We start from the raw sequence: 18,897 nt of genomic DNA on the forward strand, positions 1-18,897 counted from the left end.
ATCAGTTTTAAAAGCTATGCCTCTTCTGCTTACTGGAAACTACTGCTACAACAAACTTTAGATGTACATGGGATTCCACAGCACAAGTATATACAAATTCTTAGAACTGTAGCCTAAATATCCAGTTGCATTCCAGCTTACATAACGTAGGTAACATGTATTTTAAAATGAAGTTATGCATCCTATTTAGTTAGTACCTGATGTCCAGTCTCCTGGAGTAGTGAAGGTACAACCAGCTGTACACTCTGTCTGACCATAGCCTTCATAAACCTGTCAGTCATACATTGTTTAAAAAAATAGTTGAGAATTTTATTCAAAGTGGCAAGTCACATAAACAATAAAAATGTCCTCCTTGTGCTCAGCCGGTACATAACCTTAGAGTATATCATTTGCAAACAATATTTGATGAGATCAACACAACCACCTTTAATTTTAGAAGGGGGCTCAAATGAGGGGGCTTATGATGAAGAAACTGAAAGGAAAGCCGCCCTGAGCCGCTTCGGTGGGAGGGCGGGGTAAAAATCAAATAAAAATAAAATAAAAATAAAAAAGGTAAGGACCCAAGGTCTGACAAGGGTCAAACAGAATAATTGGTTTGGGCTAGTTCTTCAAACCTCTGAGAAGGCCTAGTGAAGCCTATCAGTGACTGACATGTAGGGAGGGTAAAGGACACCAACAGTGCCATCCTAATCAGAGTTACATCCTTCTAAGCCCAAAGAATTCAATGAAGTATGTAACCCTATATAATAAACTTAAAAGCATGATGTGACACTGTAAAAGCCCACCAAGGCTTCCTCTCCTACAGTGCTCCTACCACTGCCACAAACCACTTTTTACCCAGGATGCTTCCTAGAGCAGGTGTCATCTTGGGAAAACACATGAATACAGAATGGGTGTCTAAGTATGGGGGTTCCCCTCAAACTGATAGGCAGACTACCATAAAAATAACTATTTTTACAGGCTCTGGCATTAATAAACTGAATTTGCTGATTTCCATTATTTACACATTTTGTTCTTAGTGCCATGTAAGCTGTAATATTTCATTAAAGGACTTTACATCCCAGTCTTCTCTATCTAGAGAACATGTACATCTGAAGAATTGCACAGGTGCAACATACCTGACATCCAAGGGCTGCTCGAAGGAAACCTAGTACAGTGGGAGAAGCAGGAGCTGCTCCTGTTACAATCATCCTAACACAACCACCAAGGCTTGCCTATGAGAGAAACAGTATTTTAAATACGACATAATAAAACTATGAAATACTATGAAATACTACAGCATAATAAAACTATGAAATAGAAAAAGAAGAGGAGATTGGATTTAAACCCCTCTCTTCACTACCTGAAGGAGTCTCAGAGTGGCTCACAATCCCTTTCCCTTGCCTTGCCCCCAACAGATACCCCATGAGGTAGGTGGGGCTGAGAGAGCTCTCCCAAGAACTGCCCTTGAGAGAACAGCTCTGAAAGAACTTGTAACTGACCCAAGGTCACACCAGCAGCTGCATGTGGAGGAGTGGGGAATCAAACCCGGTTCTCCCAGGTTAGAGTCTGCGCACTTAACCACTACACCAAACTGGCTCCAAACTGTATAGATCTGTACATTCCCAGGCTCTTTTAGGTCAACACACTTGTAAGACCCAATGAAGATTCAAATACCATGGACCTTCTTTTAAGATCTGATCTCCTGAAACATATATTTTACCTCAACACACACACACACACACACACACACAAAGAATATGAGGATTGTTCTGGAGGGAACAGCTTCCCATGAAAGGAGGGAGTAGCTGTACAACCTTGTGTCTGACATAAAAGGAGGCCAACTTCTTCTATTGTTTTCCAAATAGTGCTATAGCTAGCAAATGTAAATTAGCCTTAAGCTGTGGGGACTGTCCCATTAGCTGACTGAACTAGCAAAGGAGATATTGGAAGGGGAAGAGCGAAGGCATGGAAGAAATGAGAGTGCTTTTCCTCTCACTGCTCTCTCCCTCTTTCCACCCACAGTATTCAGACATCACAAACAAATCAGAACAGGCATGTTGACAAGCACAAAGTAGGTTTGTCACTGAGCCAGGTTACACAAATCTTAAAAGTTCTTGCTCTAAGTGGCATCTTACTATTTGCAGAAAGACCAATAGAGATATGAGGAGTCTCCTCTCTGTTGCATACCCCATACTGTGGGAGTTTCCCCCTTGGGAAGCTTACCAGAATTATCTCTCTATATATATACTTATAAAATATTGTGAAACTGTTACTGTTTCTTTTAGAACTTCAATTCATATGACTACATAAATTTTAGTGATTTTTAAAAAAAGTATAAATGGACAAAAACATTAACAATTTATGTCACATACCTATTTTCATTATTACTTCCCATCTTCATTTGTTCCCAAATATTAATATCTTTAAACATTTCGATTTAAAAACAGATCTTTCAACCTATCCAACCGTTCCTTTTTACTAGGAAATATAGATTCCCTCCCACCCAATATCTACCAATTATGACATGAGCAGCAGTAACCAAATACAATACGATTTCCTTTAAACCACTCAGAACCCTTGCTACAAAATTCAATAGTATTGATTCTGGTGAACATGAGCTTTTAAAACTAATACCAGGAATAATAATTTTGATACCCAGTTATTTATTCATTAAACATTTCTACCCCGTCCTGTCTCCTTGGACTCAAGGAGGCAAACACCACAGCAACTACGTTCCAAGGCCATAAATTAAAATAGTTCAGTTAACAATATTAAAACACATATTCAAAATCACAGATTGAATCTCACAAATTTAAATGCATTCAAGATTTAAAACATATAAGATTAACGAAAGCCAAATCTGCTGGAACAATTTACCTTCCACCAAATGCTCTCTGGAATAAGACAGCCTTACATGCCTTCCTAAATGTAGCAAGTGAAGGGGACCTCCTCAGCCACTCTGGCAGGTTGTTCCAAATGACTGGTCCCACCAAAGAAAAGGTCTGTGATCTCACTGTAGCTGTATGGACAGTCCTAAGGGATGGCATCTTAAGGAGGAGGCTGTCTGTGGAACGTAACTGGCACAGGGAAGTATACAGTGTTGGTGTATTCCCTTGTGGGTGGCACTGTGTGGGCTGGCCCTTTTCACCCGCTCCTACCCTTGAGCAGTCCCAGGTGGCTGAGCCCTCCCTCCAACCACTGCCAGACTGGTGCCAAACTGATTACTTAAAGGGCCATAGCAGCATAGGTAGTCCAGCCCGGGGTGCACTCTTTCTCCTCTCCCCCTCAGTGCTTCTGCATCTGCTGCAAGCCAGAGACAGCTAAAGCCTGCAGCTGAGCTGGCTGCTGCTGTGAGGCTGATGTTTGAGTTGCAGTGCTTGCACAAGTGGCAAGTGTAGACATTGCTTCTCTGATTTATGAGCCTTTTTAACACTTCTGATTTCTAAAAAAAGGTTTTGTATTGTCATGCAAACCTGGGGGGGGGGAAGTTCCCCAAGGACTGTAAAAATATTTCATTTCTCTCTATATGGCCCCTATCAGTGCATTTTAGGATCCTCAGATGAGGCCATGTTGACAATTACAGATAATAAGAGTGAGCCTGCAAGACTCACGGGGTGATCCCATTCCCCCTGCTGGCTTGCTGGGCTGCCCACTTGCCAGCTTCTGCTACTCTGCCCACCAGCTAGCCTGCATCACCGCTACTTCCGTGGCTCAAGCAGCAGGAGGTCCTTTCTTCCATGTCCCCACCTGCCTCCATTGGCATCTCTCCTTGATGGTGGGGGCACCTCCTTCCTCACCTGCCCACTTTATCACACCTCACACAATGGCACTGGTAGAGGGCAGCTGCTGCTCCTCTTCCCCTTCCTTCCTCCAGCTGGTGGCCCAGTGGCAGTGGCATGTACCAGGCACTGATGAGGCTGGCTGATAGAGATTCATTGCATGTGTGAGTGCAGACAATGCTCCTCCATATGTGTGTGTGTGTGTGTTTTAAGGTTTTGGATTTTTCTGCAAATCTGGGGGTTCACCCAAGTTCATAGAAAGGTCTCCTCTCTCACTCCATAGTCCCAATCCACATATTTAAGGATCTGCAGATGCGGCCATGCTGAGAATTAAACATATTGATGATTTATACTAGGTCCACAACACATGTTGATGCCATTGCATAGAAGATGTCAGAGAACTGTTTCCCCACAGCAAATGAAGCCAGGCTCTTTGTTTTCCTTGACCAGGGATGCTGCTGCTAACTGCTTAAATGTATTTCATGGAAGCTATATAGCCTCTTAAAACTGCGAGCAAAACCCCCAGAGTCAGTTTCACTACACAACAGTCAGTTTTTTTAAACAGATGCTTACCTGTATTTTGTTAAAGAATAGTTTATCCCACAGACTGTCGTTTCTAATGATCCCACTTTGAACTTCCGCCTTTTTACGCTTGGCAGCAAATTCCAGAAGCCAGCGTTTCAGTGAGGTGTCTGCTTGGCTAAAGATCTAAGGGAATACAAGATGACAGAGGGAAAAGCTTACACAGCTAAAAGGAAGAGGACCAAATATATCACTAGCACAAGCAGAAGTGGCTCTGCAGATGCCAGCATTATAATTAATTGTCTGAATTAAACATAACAACACCACTGCTATGTGCTAAGAGAAGCTCTTCTGCTGCAATTCATTTCCAATTATGTTTTCTCTTTTTCTCCCCCCTAAGGGAAATATGAACAAGAAAACAAAATACTAGGAAGGCCTTTACAAATTAAAAAGTTCAGAGAGTTTACATTGTGGAATTAGCTTGACATAAATATATAACATTCCAACAGCTGATGAGAAGTGTGTGTGTGTGTGTGTGTGTGTGTGTGTAGTGGCATCAAGTTGCTTCCAACCTATGGCAATCCTATGAATCAATGCCCTCCAAAATGTCCGATTGTCAACAGCCATTCTCAGGGCCGTGACTTCCTTTATTCAGTCCATCCACCTCATGCTGGGTCTTCCTCTTTTCCTGCTGCCTTCAACTTTTCCTACCATTATTGTGTTTTCCAGTGACTCTTGTCTTCTCATAATGTGACCAAAATATAATAGCTTCAGTTTAGTAATTGTAGCTTCGGGGAGAGTTCAGGCTTGATTTGATCTAGAACCCACTTATTTGTTGAGAAATGCCCAGTATTTTCAAACATTTTTATATTCTATAGATATAAAACACAGTGTTTTATTTGGTGGCAATTATGCCAGTTGTCCAAGCCAAACCAACACATTCCTCATAGCCTACTTAATAAATGTCACTGAAATAAAAAAGGGAGAACAACAGGTGCAGAAACTTCATTCACATTTTATTACATTACTTTTCACACTTGGAAATCTATCCCAAAATACAATAATACGGAGCATTAAATACGAAGTTCAAGCAAATGTATGAACTGTGCCTTCTGTCAGCAAATAACAGTCAGGGGGTGATCCTTGCTGGGCTGTTGCTTCCATGTACTCCATTGGTAAAATCACAGGTCACATATACGTGCTTGTCCTACACGTGTGAATTTTATTCTTAGAAGTTCAAAGTACAAACTAGCCAAAACTGAACTATGGCCATAAATCTGTATCATAACTAGTAAAGGCAACACTGAAAACCTATTGGGGAGCTGATACCAGTAACATTCATATGTGATATTTATAGGCTAATCCTTGAGACCTGTTATGAAGTCACAAACCTGTGCACTTCTAGCAGAAGAGACAAGAGCTATGCATAGGATTCTCAGCAAGTCTCCAGTCTAGGCACTGACCAGACTTACTCATGTTTAGCGTCAGCAAGGTGACTGTATCTTTTGCTGTCTAAGTATGGATGTATCCTCAAACACTATGTATCCTCAGACTACACATTAATAGTATGCGGTGATATTAGACCAACAGGATGACGTCACCTTATCCAGCTCACATGCCCAACCCTCCCGCACACAAGGCATGCTCCCAGGAATGACACCTCCCCCCATCAGAGGCCTCCCAAGGCCCAGCAGCAGGGAGGATTGCCTGTAGAACAACTGGCTGCCCAGGGGAAGGATCTGAATCCTGTTAGACAGCCAGTGATTGAACAAAGATAATGCTAACACTGCCACAATGGTGTTTTGTACAAGGGAGTGGAAAGGGCTTCACCTACACAAGTGAGAATGAAAACTACAGCAGGAAGCTCAGAGAGGACCACACTATGAAGCACCTGCTCCATCAGAGGAAAACAGTAATGCAATTGAAAACAGAAGACATGTGCTGAAGCTGCAGTCTATGGTGGTGCAAATTTGACATTAACAAAGCAAATATTACATTTTGGGGCTTCTGCCAGACACCAAAATATTTTAAACAGTAAAAGGGAAAGGACTTAAACTCCAAGCACCTCACCAAAAAACAACAACAGGACCTTGAAGCCACAGAAGACTGCCCAATAAGGCTATAATCTCACAGAAGCCAGGCTTGTGACATGCCCCCCTTGCTCTCTTCTCCAGCATCATGCATGAAACCGCATGGATCCCAGTTATATAGGTCAGCTTCAAACACGCCCTTACTGGGAATCACAGTTCAGTGGATCTGTACAGGCTTAGCATGCATAAGCTGCTTGGTCTGGCCTGATACCTTTGTTGGTATAAGGTCATATCAACAATGGAGTAATAACATAATAGGCAGGATGCAGATACTTTCCAATGTGTGTGCCCCCCCCCACGTGGTCAGCTCAGCATGGTCAACTTCTGGACAGTACAGTTCTGTTACCAATTTTAAGTGCTCTAATATTTACCTTCTTTTTAAATAAATATGTAAGTATACTATCAGATCATGACTTTTCAGCTGGTACCATCAGGACACACATATTATAACTTCCCAAATATAAACTGAGTGTTGTACTTTCCCAAAGTATAATCAGGCTCCAAACTCACAGGGATACCACGTGGGCCACGGACACATGTGACTCTCAAACAGTTTGTGTGTGGCTCATAAATATGTGGACTGAAAATACACATTTTATGACATGTTGGCACCTGATATACAGTGAAATCTTTGTTACCACTTATCAGGATGAATCAGATGACCAAGCTCAGATACGTCTACTTGTTTCTTTGTAGTCAGAGAATTTCAACAATCCTGGACCATTTTCATAATTTAAGAGGTGAATGTAATGGGGACCAAATTAATTATTCCCCTTTCTCAATCCTCTGATTTCTGAACTGAATGAGTATATCTGCTAATTGTGTGACATTTCAGATGTGACATTCAGTACTGAACAAGGTTATCCTTTTACATGATAAACCCAGAACCCAGAAGGTCACAGAGCCAAAAAAACAACCCCCCAAACACCATTCCCTACCCAGATAATTTCCTTAGACTGTCATTGACTTTTGTAATCACCAGTATGAAAGTTTACCTTGTCATACATTCTGTTTAGTAGTCTTGGTACAACTGGAAAGATAGTTGGACGTAGTGCTTTCATATCATCAGACAAGAGGCGAATGTCCCCTTGGAAAAATCCAATTCTTCCACCATGGCAATATACTACAGACTGTGAGGAGGAAGGCAAAAGAAAAAAAAAAGAAATTCATTTCTGAACTTTAATCACATACATGCCTACTTCCGCTCTTACCCTTTTTCTTAACAATATAGTTCTTTATGAACCACTCACAGTTTAGGAAAACATCACTATGGGCCAGTTCACATGAAATATATTTTTGCATGTGAAAAGCTTCATCCTTCCTCATAAACACACTTGTGTGGATAATATAACATAGGAAAAGGGAGATTTATGGACACACTTGGTGTCAGGTTAAAGCACCACTAAGACTGTGTTGTTACTGTCTGTGTCTGCTGTTGCCTTGTTCACACTAAGGGTGCGTTCAGACGGGGCGTTTCTGCCGGCATAAACTGCACCGGTTCCAACACTTACCTGTCTGCGGATCCCTTCGGTGGACGCCCGCTTACACGCTGCGGGCATCGGCGTTTGTTTTTTTTAAAGCACAGTTTCAGCATGCGCATAGGCAGCCATTCAGAGAATGGCGATTTTTGCGCATGCTCACCCCCCCCCATTACATTTAAACTTTAAAGGTAAGGACTTACCTTTAAAGTTTAAAGCCCAACCTGGCCTCCCTGTAGTCCCGGACTCCTCCGGGATGTTAAACTAAGAGCTTTTTTTCCCTCTTAACAAACGCTCAGGGCGAAGCTTCGCCCGAGCGCATATCGCTTAGTTTTTTAAAAAAATGGCAGGGGAAAGCCGGAAGCCTCAGGCTTCCGACGGAAGTGTCTCTGCAAAGGAGGAGAGCGATCAGACGCCGGGGTGCACCGTTTACAACCGTTGCACTCAGTTTACCACCACTTGGGACCTAGTGGCAGAGTGCAACGGTTTAAAGGGATTTACAACGGTTAGGGACAGGAGGCAGATGTTCGCCGTGTGAACACCCGTAAGTACACCGGTTGGAACCGGCACCCTAACCGTTGTAAATCCCCCGTCTGAATGCACCCTAAGTGTATTCATGCGCACATGCCCAAAGAAACTTTTCACTTCTTGTGTATAGAAGTAGTCTGTGGCAATGAAAGCATTATAAGGAAATACACTATAGACTTAATGTAGGGATTCAGACTAATGCTTCAGCGTTCTTGATCTCCATATTCCATGTGCAAGGTGCTTCAGTCTGTATTGGTCCTGCTAGACTACCTACTTGAGCAGCACTGGTAAGAAGGGTACTTTCTACAGAGCTCATTTTCTGTGCTAGCCATTGCACAGAGAGGGGCATAGGGCCTCCTGGGCAGAGTTTATGGCTTGAATTTTACAATGGAGCTTACTTGAATTTTACAATGAAAACAATGTCAAACAAAAGAGAATAATGCCTTAAATAACACTGTCAAATTCCAAATGACATTTATGAAATGAATGTGCCCTTATTATGTCACTAGACCAATCTGTGCATTCAGGTGACACCTGCTGCCAAAGAACACTTCATGGGCAATGTCCTATACAACAGTCTTGGCTATATTCCAAGTATTTGCATAATGTGAAAATCGTGTTTTTCTAACTTTTGTAATCCTAGTTCTACTGCATTGTTTATTGGCTGGCTTATGATGTTTGATGACACTGTTTTATATTATGTGGTCTGCCTTGAGTGTCAGCAAGACAGGTGGGCAATAAATGAAATAATTGATTTTATTAAGGCAAATTTCTATATGTGGTAGGTAAAAAGGTAAAGGTTCCCTTGCTTGAAAGCCAGTCGAGTCCGACACTAGGGTTGCGGTGCTCATCTCCGTTTGAAAGCCGAAGAGCCAGCACTGTCCGAAGACGTTTCCATGGTCATGTGGCTGGCATGACTAAACACCAAGGAGCACGGAACGCTGTTACCTTCCCACTGATGTGGTACCTATTTATCTACTTGCAATGTCTTGTTTTCGAACTGCTAGGTTGGCAGGAGCTGGAACTAGAGACAGGAGCTCACTCCGTCATGCGGCACACTCGGGTCTCGAACTGCTGAACTACCGACCTTCCACAGCCTGCAGGTCAGCATCTTAACCCCTTGAGCCACCGCAGCTCCACATATGTGGTAGACAGAGCATCAAAATGTATGCTTCAGCAGAATACAAAAAGGGAGCTACATGGAAGTATGAATTCTTCATCTCAAACTATTTTATTTTGATCCTTTCCATGAGACAAAACAATGCATTTACTAAGTTAGCTACTATTTAATAATATTAGGCCATACCCAGATTGGATTGATCGAAGACTACATAAAACTCCATAGACAACTTTATTTGTATAGTTTTGGAGTTGCAAAACACCCTTAGCCAGGGTAAGGTTCTATGTTCTACTGGCACCATTCAGAGGGAAAAGGGGATTGTTCCATATGAAGTTTCACTACTAGTTGAAATTTGTGGGACAGCCAGATGGCATCCAACTGTGAAGCACCTTTCTGGTGTAGCAGACCCTTTTTGAGCTGCAGAAGTTGGTGTAGCCCTGTTACAGAATTAGATGTTTCAGAAAGACTGTCTCTAGCCATCAGGTACTTTGTCTTAGTAAAATAAAGAGGTGTTGTGCCTGCAAAATGAACATTCCCCCGCCCATGTAGAAACTTAAAAGGAATATTAAGGCCACTGAACGTACAAGTGGTTTTAGTTTTACAATACTGTCATAGATTTATTTATCAGTGGAGAAAAAGTTTATTTCCACTGACACTGATACCTTACCTGTACCATTCTCTCAAACATGTGTGCTAAAGGCAAATAGGAAATGTGTACATCCTCATATGTAGGAGACCACTGACTCTGGAAAAAAAAACAACAGGGAGCCCCGCAAGGCCCCGGTCAGTCCAGACAGGTTTCTTACCTGTATCACTCTTTCAAACATGTGAGCCAAAGGCAGGAAGGAGATGAGCACATCGTCCTGTCTCGGAAAGATCACTTTCTGCAGATGAAGGGCATGGGAGACAGAAAGGAAAGAAACACTGACAGGAAGACACAACAAGAAAGTCATAAAACAATAAAAAAGAAAAATGGCACCAAGAGGAGCAAAAGGGGTAAAGATTATTAAGCGAGAAAAGAGAACAGTGTTTGAAGTAATGCGTTAGGCCACAACACCAATGAAACTATGTTAGCAGGAGTGGTGAAAAACACAAGGATGTATGTAGACAGCTTTCTCCACCACACATGGCATGTGTGTTCTGAGAGCTGGGCTCTGTGACCAAGCCCTTCCACCAATGTGCTTGGGCTGCCAGATAAATTTCCATTCCAGGTAGCATTGTGGAGTCTGCCCTTGACACTTCTGTTGGCCAATGATGTTCCAAAACAACGCATAGTTCTTTAACTTAAGGGGTTTTCAGCACAAGTGTCCAATTTCCAGGCGTTCAAATGTACCTGTTCCTATCTATTCCTACAATAGGCCTGTGGTTTTAACATGATGCCCAAGTATGTATGAATGTATTAGAAGGCATTCACAAGAACACAGGTTTAGTTCATAGTTGCTGCTCCCCCACCCAGGAGGTTTACAGTGGCATTAAACACCTGTTTGGTAAACAGAAATATAGCAGGAAATATAGCAGGAAATAGTTTCTGGATATTATTTAAAATATTTTAATTCAACCCTTCCATTCGATAAGATCCTTGAGGCATCTAACAACCAAAGAGTAAAGCAAGCCAGTACCATAAAAACCATGTAAACAAGAGGTAGAAAGCACAAATCACAATGAGGAAAAACAGACCATAGTAAAAATTATGCCAGACAACAGCAGTAAGTAAGCTCCAAAGAGCAGACCAGGAGGGTTGGGAACATTCTTTGGGCCATCTGAAGAAGATCACAGGTGAGATTCTTTTTCTCCACTGTTACAGGTACTTAGTCTGGACAGGGCCAGAGGCCCAACTCTTTGGCACAAGTCAAAAGGCTTTTGTCCCATAACTCATCACCTGTAGCTCTCAATGCGTGGAACTACCGAAACCAGAACTACCCAGGATGCTGGAATATCATGTTTTTTCTTTTTTGGCTTTTTGCTTTTTGCATTTATTTTGTAAACTACTTTGAGTCCTCTATTCTATTCTAAACAAATATATTTAAACTAATATCCAGACACAAATAGAGAGAGACAACTGCTCCTTGGTAAAATATTCTATAAACATGATGATGCAGCAACAGGGCCCTTTATATGCAAAGCCTCTGAAGATGACATAAATGCACTGGTAGATTTGTGTGAGAGAAAGCAATTCTTGAGATATTCTGGTTCCACATAGTGAAGGGCTTTGTAAAAGTGCAAATCAAATACATCAGTTTAAGCTGGACTCAGAAATTAACTGCAAGTCAATGCAATTGATAGAAAATGTGTAGCTATATGCCTCATGCTGTTCAACATCCTGGCTGTCACATTCTGGACCAACTGCAGTTTCCAAAAGGTCTTCAAGACAGCCTCATGTACAGTGCATTATAGTAATCTCGTCTAAGCTTAATAAAGTTTGTGGACCAATCAGGCCAGAAAAAGACACTGCCTGGTTGTATAGGAACAACAATAAATCCTAGAGTAACCTGAAATTGAGAACTTACACCATAACCCAATCCAACACAGACAATACCCCTACTTTCAGATTAAACAAATTTGCAACCAACAATACCACTGTCTAATCTGATGTAAACTTCACTTTGTTCATGCCAACACAGCTAATAATGGATTTCAGGCTCTAGTTAAGGACTTCCATGATCCCACTTTAGGATCAAATGGAAATGACAGAGAGGAATTTCACATTACCCTTTTTAAGCTGGTTGAAGCCGTTTTTGATCCGTCGTGGAGTAAACCGGTATAGGGCTGCCATTTCACACATGGCTTTCCCCTATCAGTAAACAGCTGGATCTGAAGCGGTTTGCCATTTCAGACTGCACTGCTTTTCCCCACTTTTTCCTGCTGTTTTCCGTCCGTGCAGGCGATCTCCAGCTTTTTAAAAAACGTTTGCTTTAGAGCGCTATAAAGCGAACGTTAAAAAAAAAAAAGCCAGAGATCGCCCGCACGGGCCAAAAACCGCGGGAAAAAGCGTTTCGGATCCGGGAGAAGAAACTGAAGACTACTTGGAAGTGGTTTACAGGTAACATGGTTCAGCCCCGTTTCCTGAACAGGACAGAAGCATTTGTGTGTGAAAGTACAAATATATTCTGGTAGGGAACCGGTTCTAAAACGGTTCTGTTTGAAATGTCAGACCAGAAACCGTTTGGAAACTGTTCCTGAACCAGAATATATCGCCTGTCTGAAATTCCTCAGTGTCAAATAAATGGAAAGTGCACAGAGTGTTATCATCTTACTGATGGCACCTATGCCCAGATCTCTAGATGGCCTGCTGACATGTTCATATAGATGTTAAATAGTTTGTGGGACGAGATAGGACCCTGCATTGTGCTGCTTGTCACAAGTAGCAGGTTAGAGCAGTAATTCCCAAGTAGCACCTTTCAAGGTTTACCCTCCAAAAAGGACTAGAATCACTGCAGAATTATGCTTCTCAGTTCTCATGAAGACAAGAATAATTGCTAATGGTACAAAAAGCTGCTGAGAAGTTCAAGAGAATCAGCATGGAGATTCTCCTGTCCTGCTGCTTCCCCACCACTCTGAGATCTACCTGAGTGACAAAAGAAGTGCCTGCCCCAAAACAGGACCAGAAACCAAAAAAAGATCCAGAAATATCTTGAGCAGCATTGCCACTATATACTCAAACATCTTGCTCAGCTGTGGAATATTAAGGACTACTGAATATTAATGCAATCTATGGGATCAAGCAAGGTTTTTCAGGGTAGCCTCTCCATGGCTTCTCTTAAGATCATAAGAACTACCACCTGATCTACGGAGTACTTTAAAGCCCTGACCCACACAATCTGCTATTCACTCTCTGGCAGGCATCACCAGTCAGGAAGGACAACTGTCAGCCATTCAAGAAGCTCTCCAAAGATGAGGCGGGGTCTATGGCACAGCAATGGCGGACGCCTTTCCCAGCTCTCTGGGAAGGCGTGCCGTACAGCAGCGGGGGGGGGAGGGGGAGAGGTGCCGCCGGATTGTCACCTCCACGGGGGTTTGAGGGAACTCCCAGGCCATAGGACTTTTGAGGGTGAGCCTCTTTTCCTGCTACCTGCAGGGAGATGGAGGCTCCCCTCCGCCCTGATGCTCCCTCCCGCTGACTGCGTCCTCTCAGTGAGGCCATAAGCTGTGTTGATCCGGTCAAGCACAGGAGATCTAGCAGAGGAGTGATCAAGAGCGTGGTCAAGATAAAGACCAACAATGAACTGTGAGTTAAGGAGCAAACTGTGAGTTAAAATGAGCAAATTGTCTTCAGAAGAGAAAATCCCCCCCCAAAGGAAAAACTTTTTGAGCAATCGGAATTGTGCTGAGAGAGGGACGCCTCTCAGATGCATTTACATAAGTGGAGAAGGGGGGGGGGAGAAAGTAAAGTGATTTTCAGAGCCAGGGAGAAAGCGATTTTATATTGGAAATAAAGTGTTAAAATGGAGGACACTCCAAAAAAGTTGGCGAAAACAACTCCGAGAAGAAGGGAAGTAGACGTTATTGCACTTATAGCGGAAGCCACCATGCTGATTCTGGAGCAACTTGTTAGTATTAACCATCAGCTTGCCAAGATAAATCAACAATTTGTGTCCCGGCAGCTCCAGTTGGCAACGATAGCAGAAAAAATTGAACTGAGGGCTTTTAAAGCGAAAGAGATGGACACTAAATTAAACAGCAATTTCAACGAGAAAAGGAGGAAAAGTACAAGAGAAACAGGAAAGATTTACAAGGACTTAACTCCTTCCTTGCAAGTGTTCTCAGAAAGTGTCACGTTAAATCCTGCTGAGAGAAAAGAGCTTGAATTTGCCTTCACAATCAAGAAACTTTTGAGATGCCACTGGGCCCCAAGGGCGAGACCAGAGAGGAAGAGGCTCAAGATTGGCGGTTTTATCCCTTTGAAGACGAAGGAAGACTGGGCTGCAGAATCTGGAGTGAATGTCTAAGAAGCTATTAAGATTTTAGACAGTCTTAGTGTAGATGTAAAGGCGGAAGGAGATGTTCGGGAAATCTTCTCATAACAAGTAACAAACAAACTAACATATAAGCTTAGAAAGACAGGTAGCTTAACAGGGAATGATCCCCTAACCTTGGGTTTTTAGTGTAGTGTGGGTTGCTTTTCTTTCTCCCTAATTGTAGTTACCCTTACCATTTCCCTATTTTTTCTTGGTAGTTTTTGTAGTATTAAAAAAAAATAAAAAATCCCCTCCGGGGGCTTAAAAAAAAAAGACGCTCTCCAAAGATTATATCCACTTTCTTCAGCTATGCAAACTGAAAAGTATCTACCGAAGCAATAAAAATTCAAGGGAAAATTAGACCCATACCTGTAACCAATGTGGAATCTAAACTCGAATATATAAGAGCTAGTTAATCTGCAAAATCCTTTGCAAAGCAGTCACAGTGAGCAACCAATGATTTCTCTGTCTCCTCTGTGGGCATGCTGTAACCAGGCCTATAACCGCAGAAAACAGCTCAAGCTGGACAACACTATATTGACATTATGGTAGCAGAGAAGTGAGCTTTCTTTGCTGTCATCTCTGCTATAAAGAAGACTCTGAGTTCTGTTGCATTTGTCATGAGAGGGTTTGTTGGGGTTTTTTGCAATCTCTACTGAAGCTATTATCCTCACTGTTTCATCTCTCCCAAACTCCCCAGGACTCCTCAGACTCTTCTAAATCTAAGAAGACATCTTAGAGTGATCATTTTCACTGCTTGGGTCATTTTCCAATTCCTTAAGGTTGATGCTGCATAAAAATTTCCCAGGGGTGCTAGAAAATTACTGGTATACATAATTCTCCATGGGCAGAGTATCAAACAGCTGTTTAAAAGCGTAAGAATTTAACCATAAACAGGTGTAAACACCATGAACTAATCTTGCAGTCTTGAGATTTGTAGATGCCTACTAAAATTTTAGGGATCTAGTTTAAATATATCCTCTTAGTTCATAAATTCGTACTACCCTGATCACAAAGTGTTTAAGAAGGAAGAGTATGCCTTTTGTCTCATTGTCTTCTCTTTTGTTCAAAATGCATTAATGCGATTTTAATTCACATTAGCCAAAAGGGCTCTCAAAGAGAATTAACGTCCATAAAACTATGCTCATAACAGCAAACGTGCTCTCAAGAGTAGTAGATACATACCTGCACTTTTAAATTAAAGGATGTGCTAAGTGGTTGGGTAATTAAAATTGCAGTTATCCTAAGAACCCATTTGAAATATAGTATAGTATTTCAAATCCTCTTTAGTAATGTTGAAACTGAGACTACAAACCCTTTTTCTTCTGGATTCATTCATCTGAGTTGTACCAGATTTTAACTATCATTTTGGTACAAGTGAGAAAGAAAAGGGCAAATGGCCCTCAGCAATCCCTGTAATGATAGAGCCTAATAACACCAGAGTACCACTGTATTCACTGGGACAGGATGGCCCCTAAGAAATGTAACACATGTTTCTGATCCCTAAGAAATGTAACACGAGTTTGATGCAGTTTCTGCATCAAAATGTATACCTCATCTGAAACACGGCTCTGTAATTTTTTTTGTGCTAAAAATATAGAATATTCACCTCTGTTACTTTCAAAAAGCCTGAAAAATCAGCTACCACATTCCCATGAGTCAGCATAGCACCTTTTGGGTTACCTGGAGAATTGGAAAAAAATATATATATCAAAGCAATGCTTCAGATTTTGTCAAGCAACAAAATTGTTTTCTTTTCTTATTCTGGACTATAACACAGTCCCGAGGAATGCAAACCTGTCACATACATTTGAAATACAACACTGATACCAGTGTAGCCAAAGCAGAATATCTATGTCTCTGAACTTCTAAATATATGAAAAATGTGTATATACCAATAGAGTGCAGTGAATACAAATTTCTCAAAAAAGTTTCTGATTCAATGAAAAGGGGGAAATAAATTCATTACATGGCAAAATCAACACAAAGGACAGCAACAAAATTACCTCTGGATTATCTTGTGTGCAATTAGACATGAAAGGATACACAGGATTGGTTAGTACTTATTTGTATTTTGAAACTATTTGAAATGCTTTCATTAAAATTGCTTTAAAGAGAACATTTCTCATTCTCTTTCCCCCCTGTATTTTTCCTAATTAAGTCAGGAATGTGCTATGGCAAAATACATGTGTCCCTTATGCTTTAAAAACAGGAAATACAGGTGATTTCTGTGACATTTCTATATATTAACTCAAAGTATTGTTACAGTCCTCCTTAGCATGCCCACAAAAACAGTGCAACACAGCAAGGACTAGACCAAAAATTGAACCCAGGCTGTTCAGTAGTTTCATAATATTAAACGTGCTGTTGAATTGCTGTGATGCTCATAGTATACCTAAGCAACAATTTCCCAGCAAGCAACTATAGCATAAACCAAAAGTGAGGCAAAAGCATCTCCAGGAATAAAAACACCAACTAGTACAGGGATTTGGATCTATAGTCAGTGATTTGGGCGGCTTGCCCTGATCTTGATAGTTGCCAGCTGATGTTCAGGCTATCAAAACAATGGGATCAGTGGAGCCATGGTGGCTTACAGGTATCAAATATGTTGCCTGTGTGTGCCTACAAGCCAACTTACTCGAAAAGATATACACTAAAATGCAGTGGTCCTTTCATAGAAAAAGAGGTGCAGGAGCTCATTTGCATAACTCACTAGCATATGCCACACACCACTAACAAAGGGCAGGCATGTTTTAAATGAGTTAAGGCATATGCAAATGAGTTTAAACCCCCCCCCTTCCTGAGTTTCTCTGCAAAAGCAGAGAGGCTCAGGGGGAAAGGGGCCATGTCTGCCTGCCTCCCCTTCCCCTCTCCAGCCAACCTGCCATGGCAGGCTGGCTGGAGAGCAGGGAAGCAGACATGCCTAGCTTCCTTGCCTGATCGGGGCACCTGGAGAAGATCGGGCAGGGAAGCCAGGGATTTAAATCCCCCCCTCCCTGAGTCTCTCTGCAAAAGCGGAGAGGCTCAAGGGGAAAGCGGCCATGTCTGCCCAACTCCCCTTCCCCTCTCCAACCAATCTCTCCAGGCGGCTGCGGGGTGCCTGGAGAAGATTGGGCAGGGAATCCGGGGATTTAAATCCCCCCCCCCCGTCTCTCCGCAAAAGTGGAGAGGCTCAGGAGGAAAGGGGCCATGTCTGCCCGCCTCCCCTTCCCCTCTCCGTTTAGGCGGGCGAGCGGGGGAAGGCAAAGGGAGGCATTTAAATGCCTCCCCGCTGCTTGGAAGTCCTTCCCTGGCCTGCCTGCTAAAATGTGTAGGAAAGAAGGGGAAGTTGTGGTGGAATTTTATAAATAAATATTTGAACCAGCAATCAAAGGCAAAAAAGCACCCCTGTACAAAACTGAAATATCTCTATGCCCTTAAATCCAGTAAACACCAACTGCACCCAAACTTTTTAAATGCAGCAGGCACCTATCAGTTTTCCAATTTATCAGAAGGAAACAAGACGTTTGTAACAAAAGTACTTATGTGTGTGTCTGTGGGGGAGATATGGGATAATCCAAATCCATGGAAAATCCACAGGAATTTAGCCTCTGGCTTCCATGTGATGCGGATTTACACCAGATCTGCATTTTCTTGGGTTGCTACTTCAACATGACACATCACAGTCTATCTCAGGAAAGAGCAAGTGTGCTAGAAGCGCATATCATGCTGACACTGCTCCTTCTGCAGGGCAGATGGTGGCGGCCTGCCATCTGGATACTTTGTGTCAGCTTCAGATCAAAACTGGGACACAATGCAGATGCCTGGGAAGGGGTCCAAAAGCTCAATGGACCTGAATACTGAACTAATGCTGACCTATCTTTAATTTAACATGCTATAGGAACATGTTAAAATGTAAAACCTTATTTAAAACAGAACAGTTTTAACATTTATTTATTTATTTATTTTTCACATTTATACCCCGTCCTCCCCGGTGGGCTCAGGGCGATATCAGTTTTGTACTTAAAAAAATATCTTCCGTGTTCATTTGGGTGCCTGACAATATCTGATTATTAATTCCAGATCCATGCCTTATTTTCCATTCCCCTGTACTTTATATAACAGATGATTTACCACAATATCAAAAGCCATGGTGAAAATCAGGATATTGAGCTGTTGGGCCTTGTCCTATTACCCATAACATGCTAATGTGAGAAGTCCGTGGGCCAGACAGACTTGATGTGATGCCCTAACTGTCCCCTTCTGTTGGGAAGACATATAAGGCAAGATTCTCTTGGGGGAGTATCTCTGTCTTCTGACCAACAATATTTGTAACTAGGGAGCAAAGCCCATTGTGGATGAAGACAATGGGCTGTAGAAAGGTAGGGTGGGTGGGTGGTAGATAGATAGGTAGAGGGGTTTGGAGAAGGAAGGAAGGAAGGAAGGAAGGAAGGGAGGGAGGGA

The 18,897-nt window shown here is 42.2% G+C and overlaps 1 protein-coding gene across 5 annotated transcripts in view; it reads right to left on the bottom strand.

Moving 5' to 3' along the window:
* The window catches only part of ACSL6 (acyl-CoA synthetase long-chain family member 6), a 61,501-nt gene that overhangs the window by 17,243 nt on the left and 25,361 nt on the right, over positions 1–18,897 (bottom strand). For 3 of the 5 annotated variants that reach the window (XM_015429537.1, XM_015429538.1, XM_015429534.1), the window contains exons 9-14: positions 16,064–16,137; positions 10,167–10,244; positions 7,369–7,503; positions 4,335–4,469; positions 1,119–1,214; positions 198–270 (exon numbers count right to left, since the gene is read on the bottom strand). In XM_015429537.1, the coding sequence (XP_015285023.1) occupies positions 198–270; positions 1,119–1,214; positions 4,335–4,469; positions 7,369–7,503; positions 10,167–10,244; positions 16,064–16,137 (591 nt within the window). Of the gene's footprint in view, positions 1–197; positions 271–1,118; positions 1,215–4,334; positions 4,470–7,368; positions 7,504–10,166; positions 10,245–10,305; positions 10,384–15,769; positions 15,771–16,063; positions 16,138–18,897 lie in introns of all 5 variants that reach the window. The other 2 variants (XM_015429536.1, XM_015429535.1) reach the window with 2 other exon arrangements.

Source organism: Gekko japonicus, unplaced genomic scaffold (assembly GCF_001447785.1).
Source record: "Gekko japonicus isolate JY-2015 unplaced genomic scaffold, Gekko_japonicus_V1.1 scaffold304, whole genome shotgun sequence".
In the NCBI taxonomy this organism is placed as follows: Eukaryota; Metazoa; Chordata; class Lepidosauria; order Squamata; family Gekkonidae; genus Gekko; species Gekko japonicus.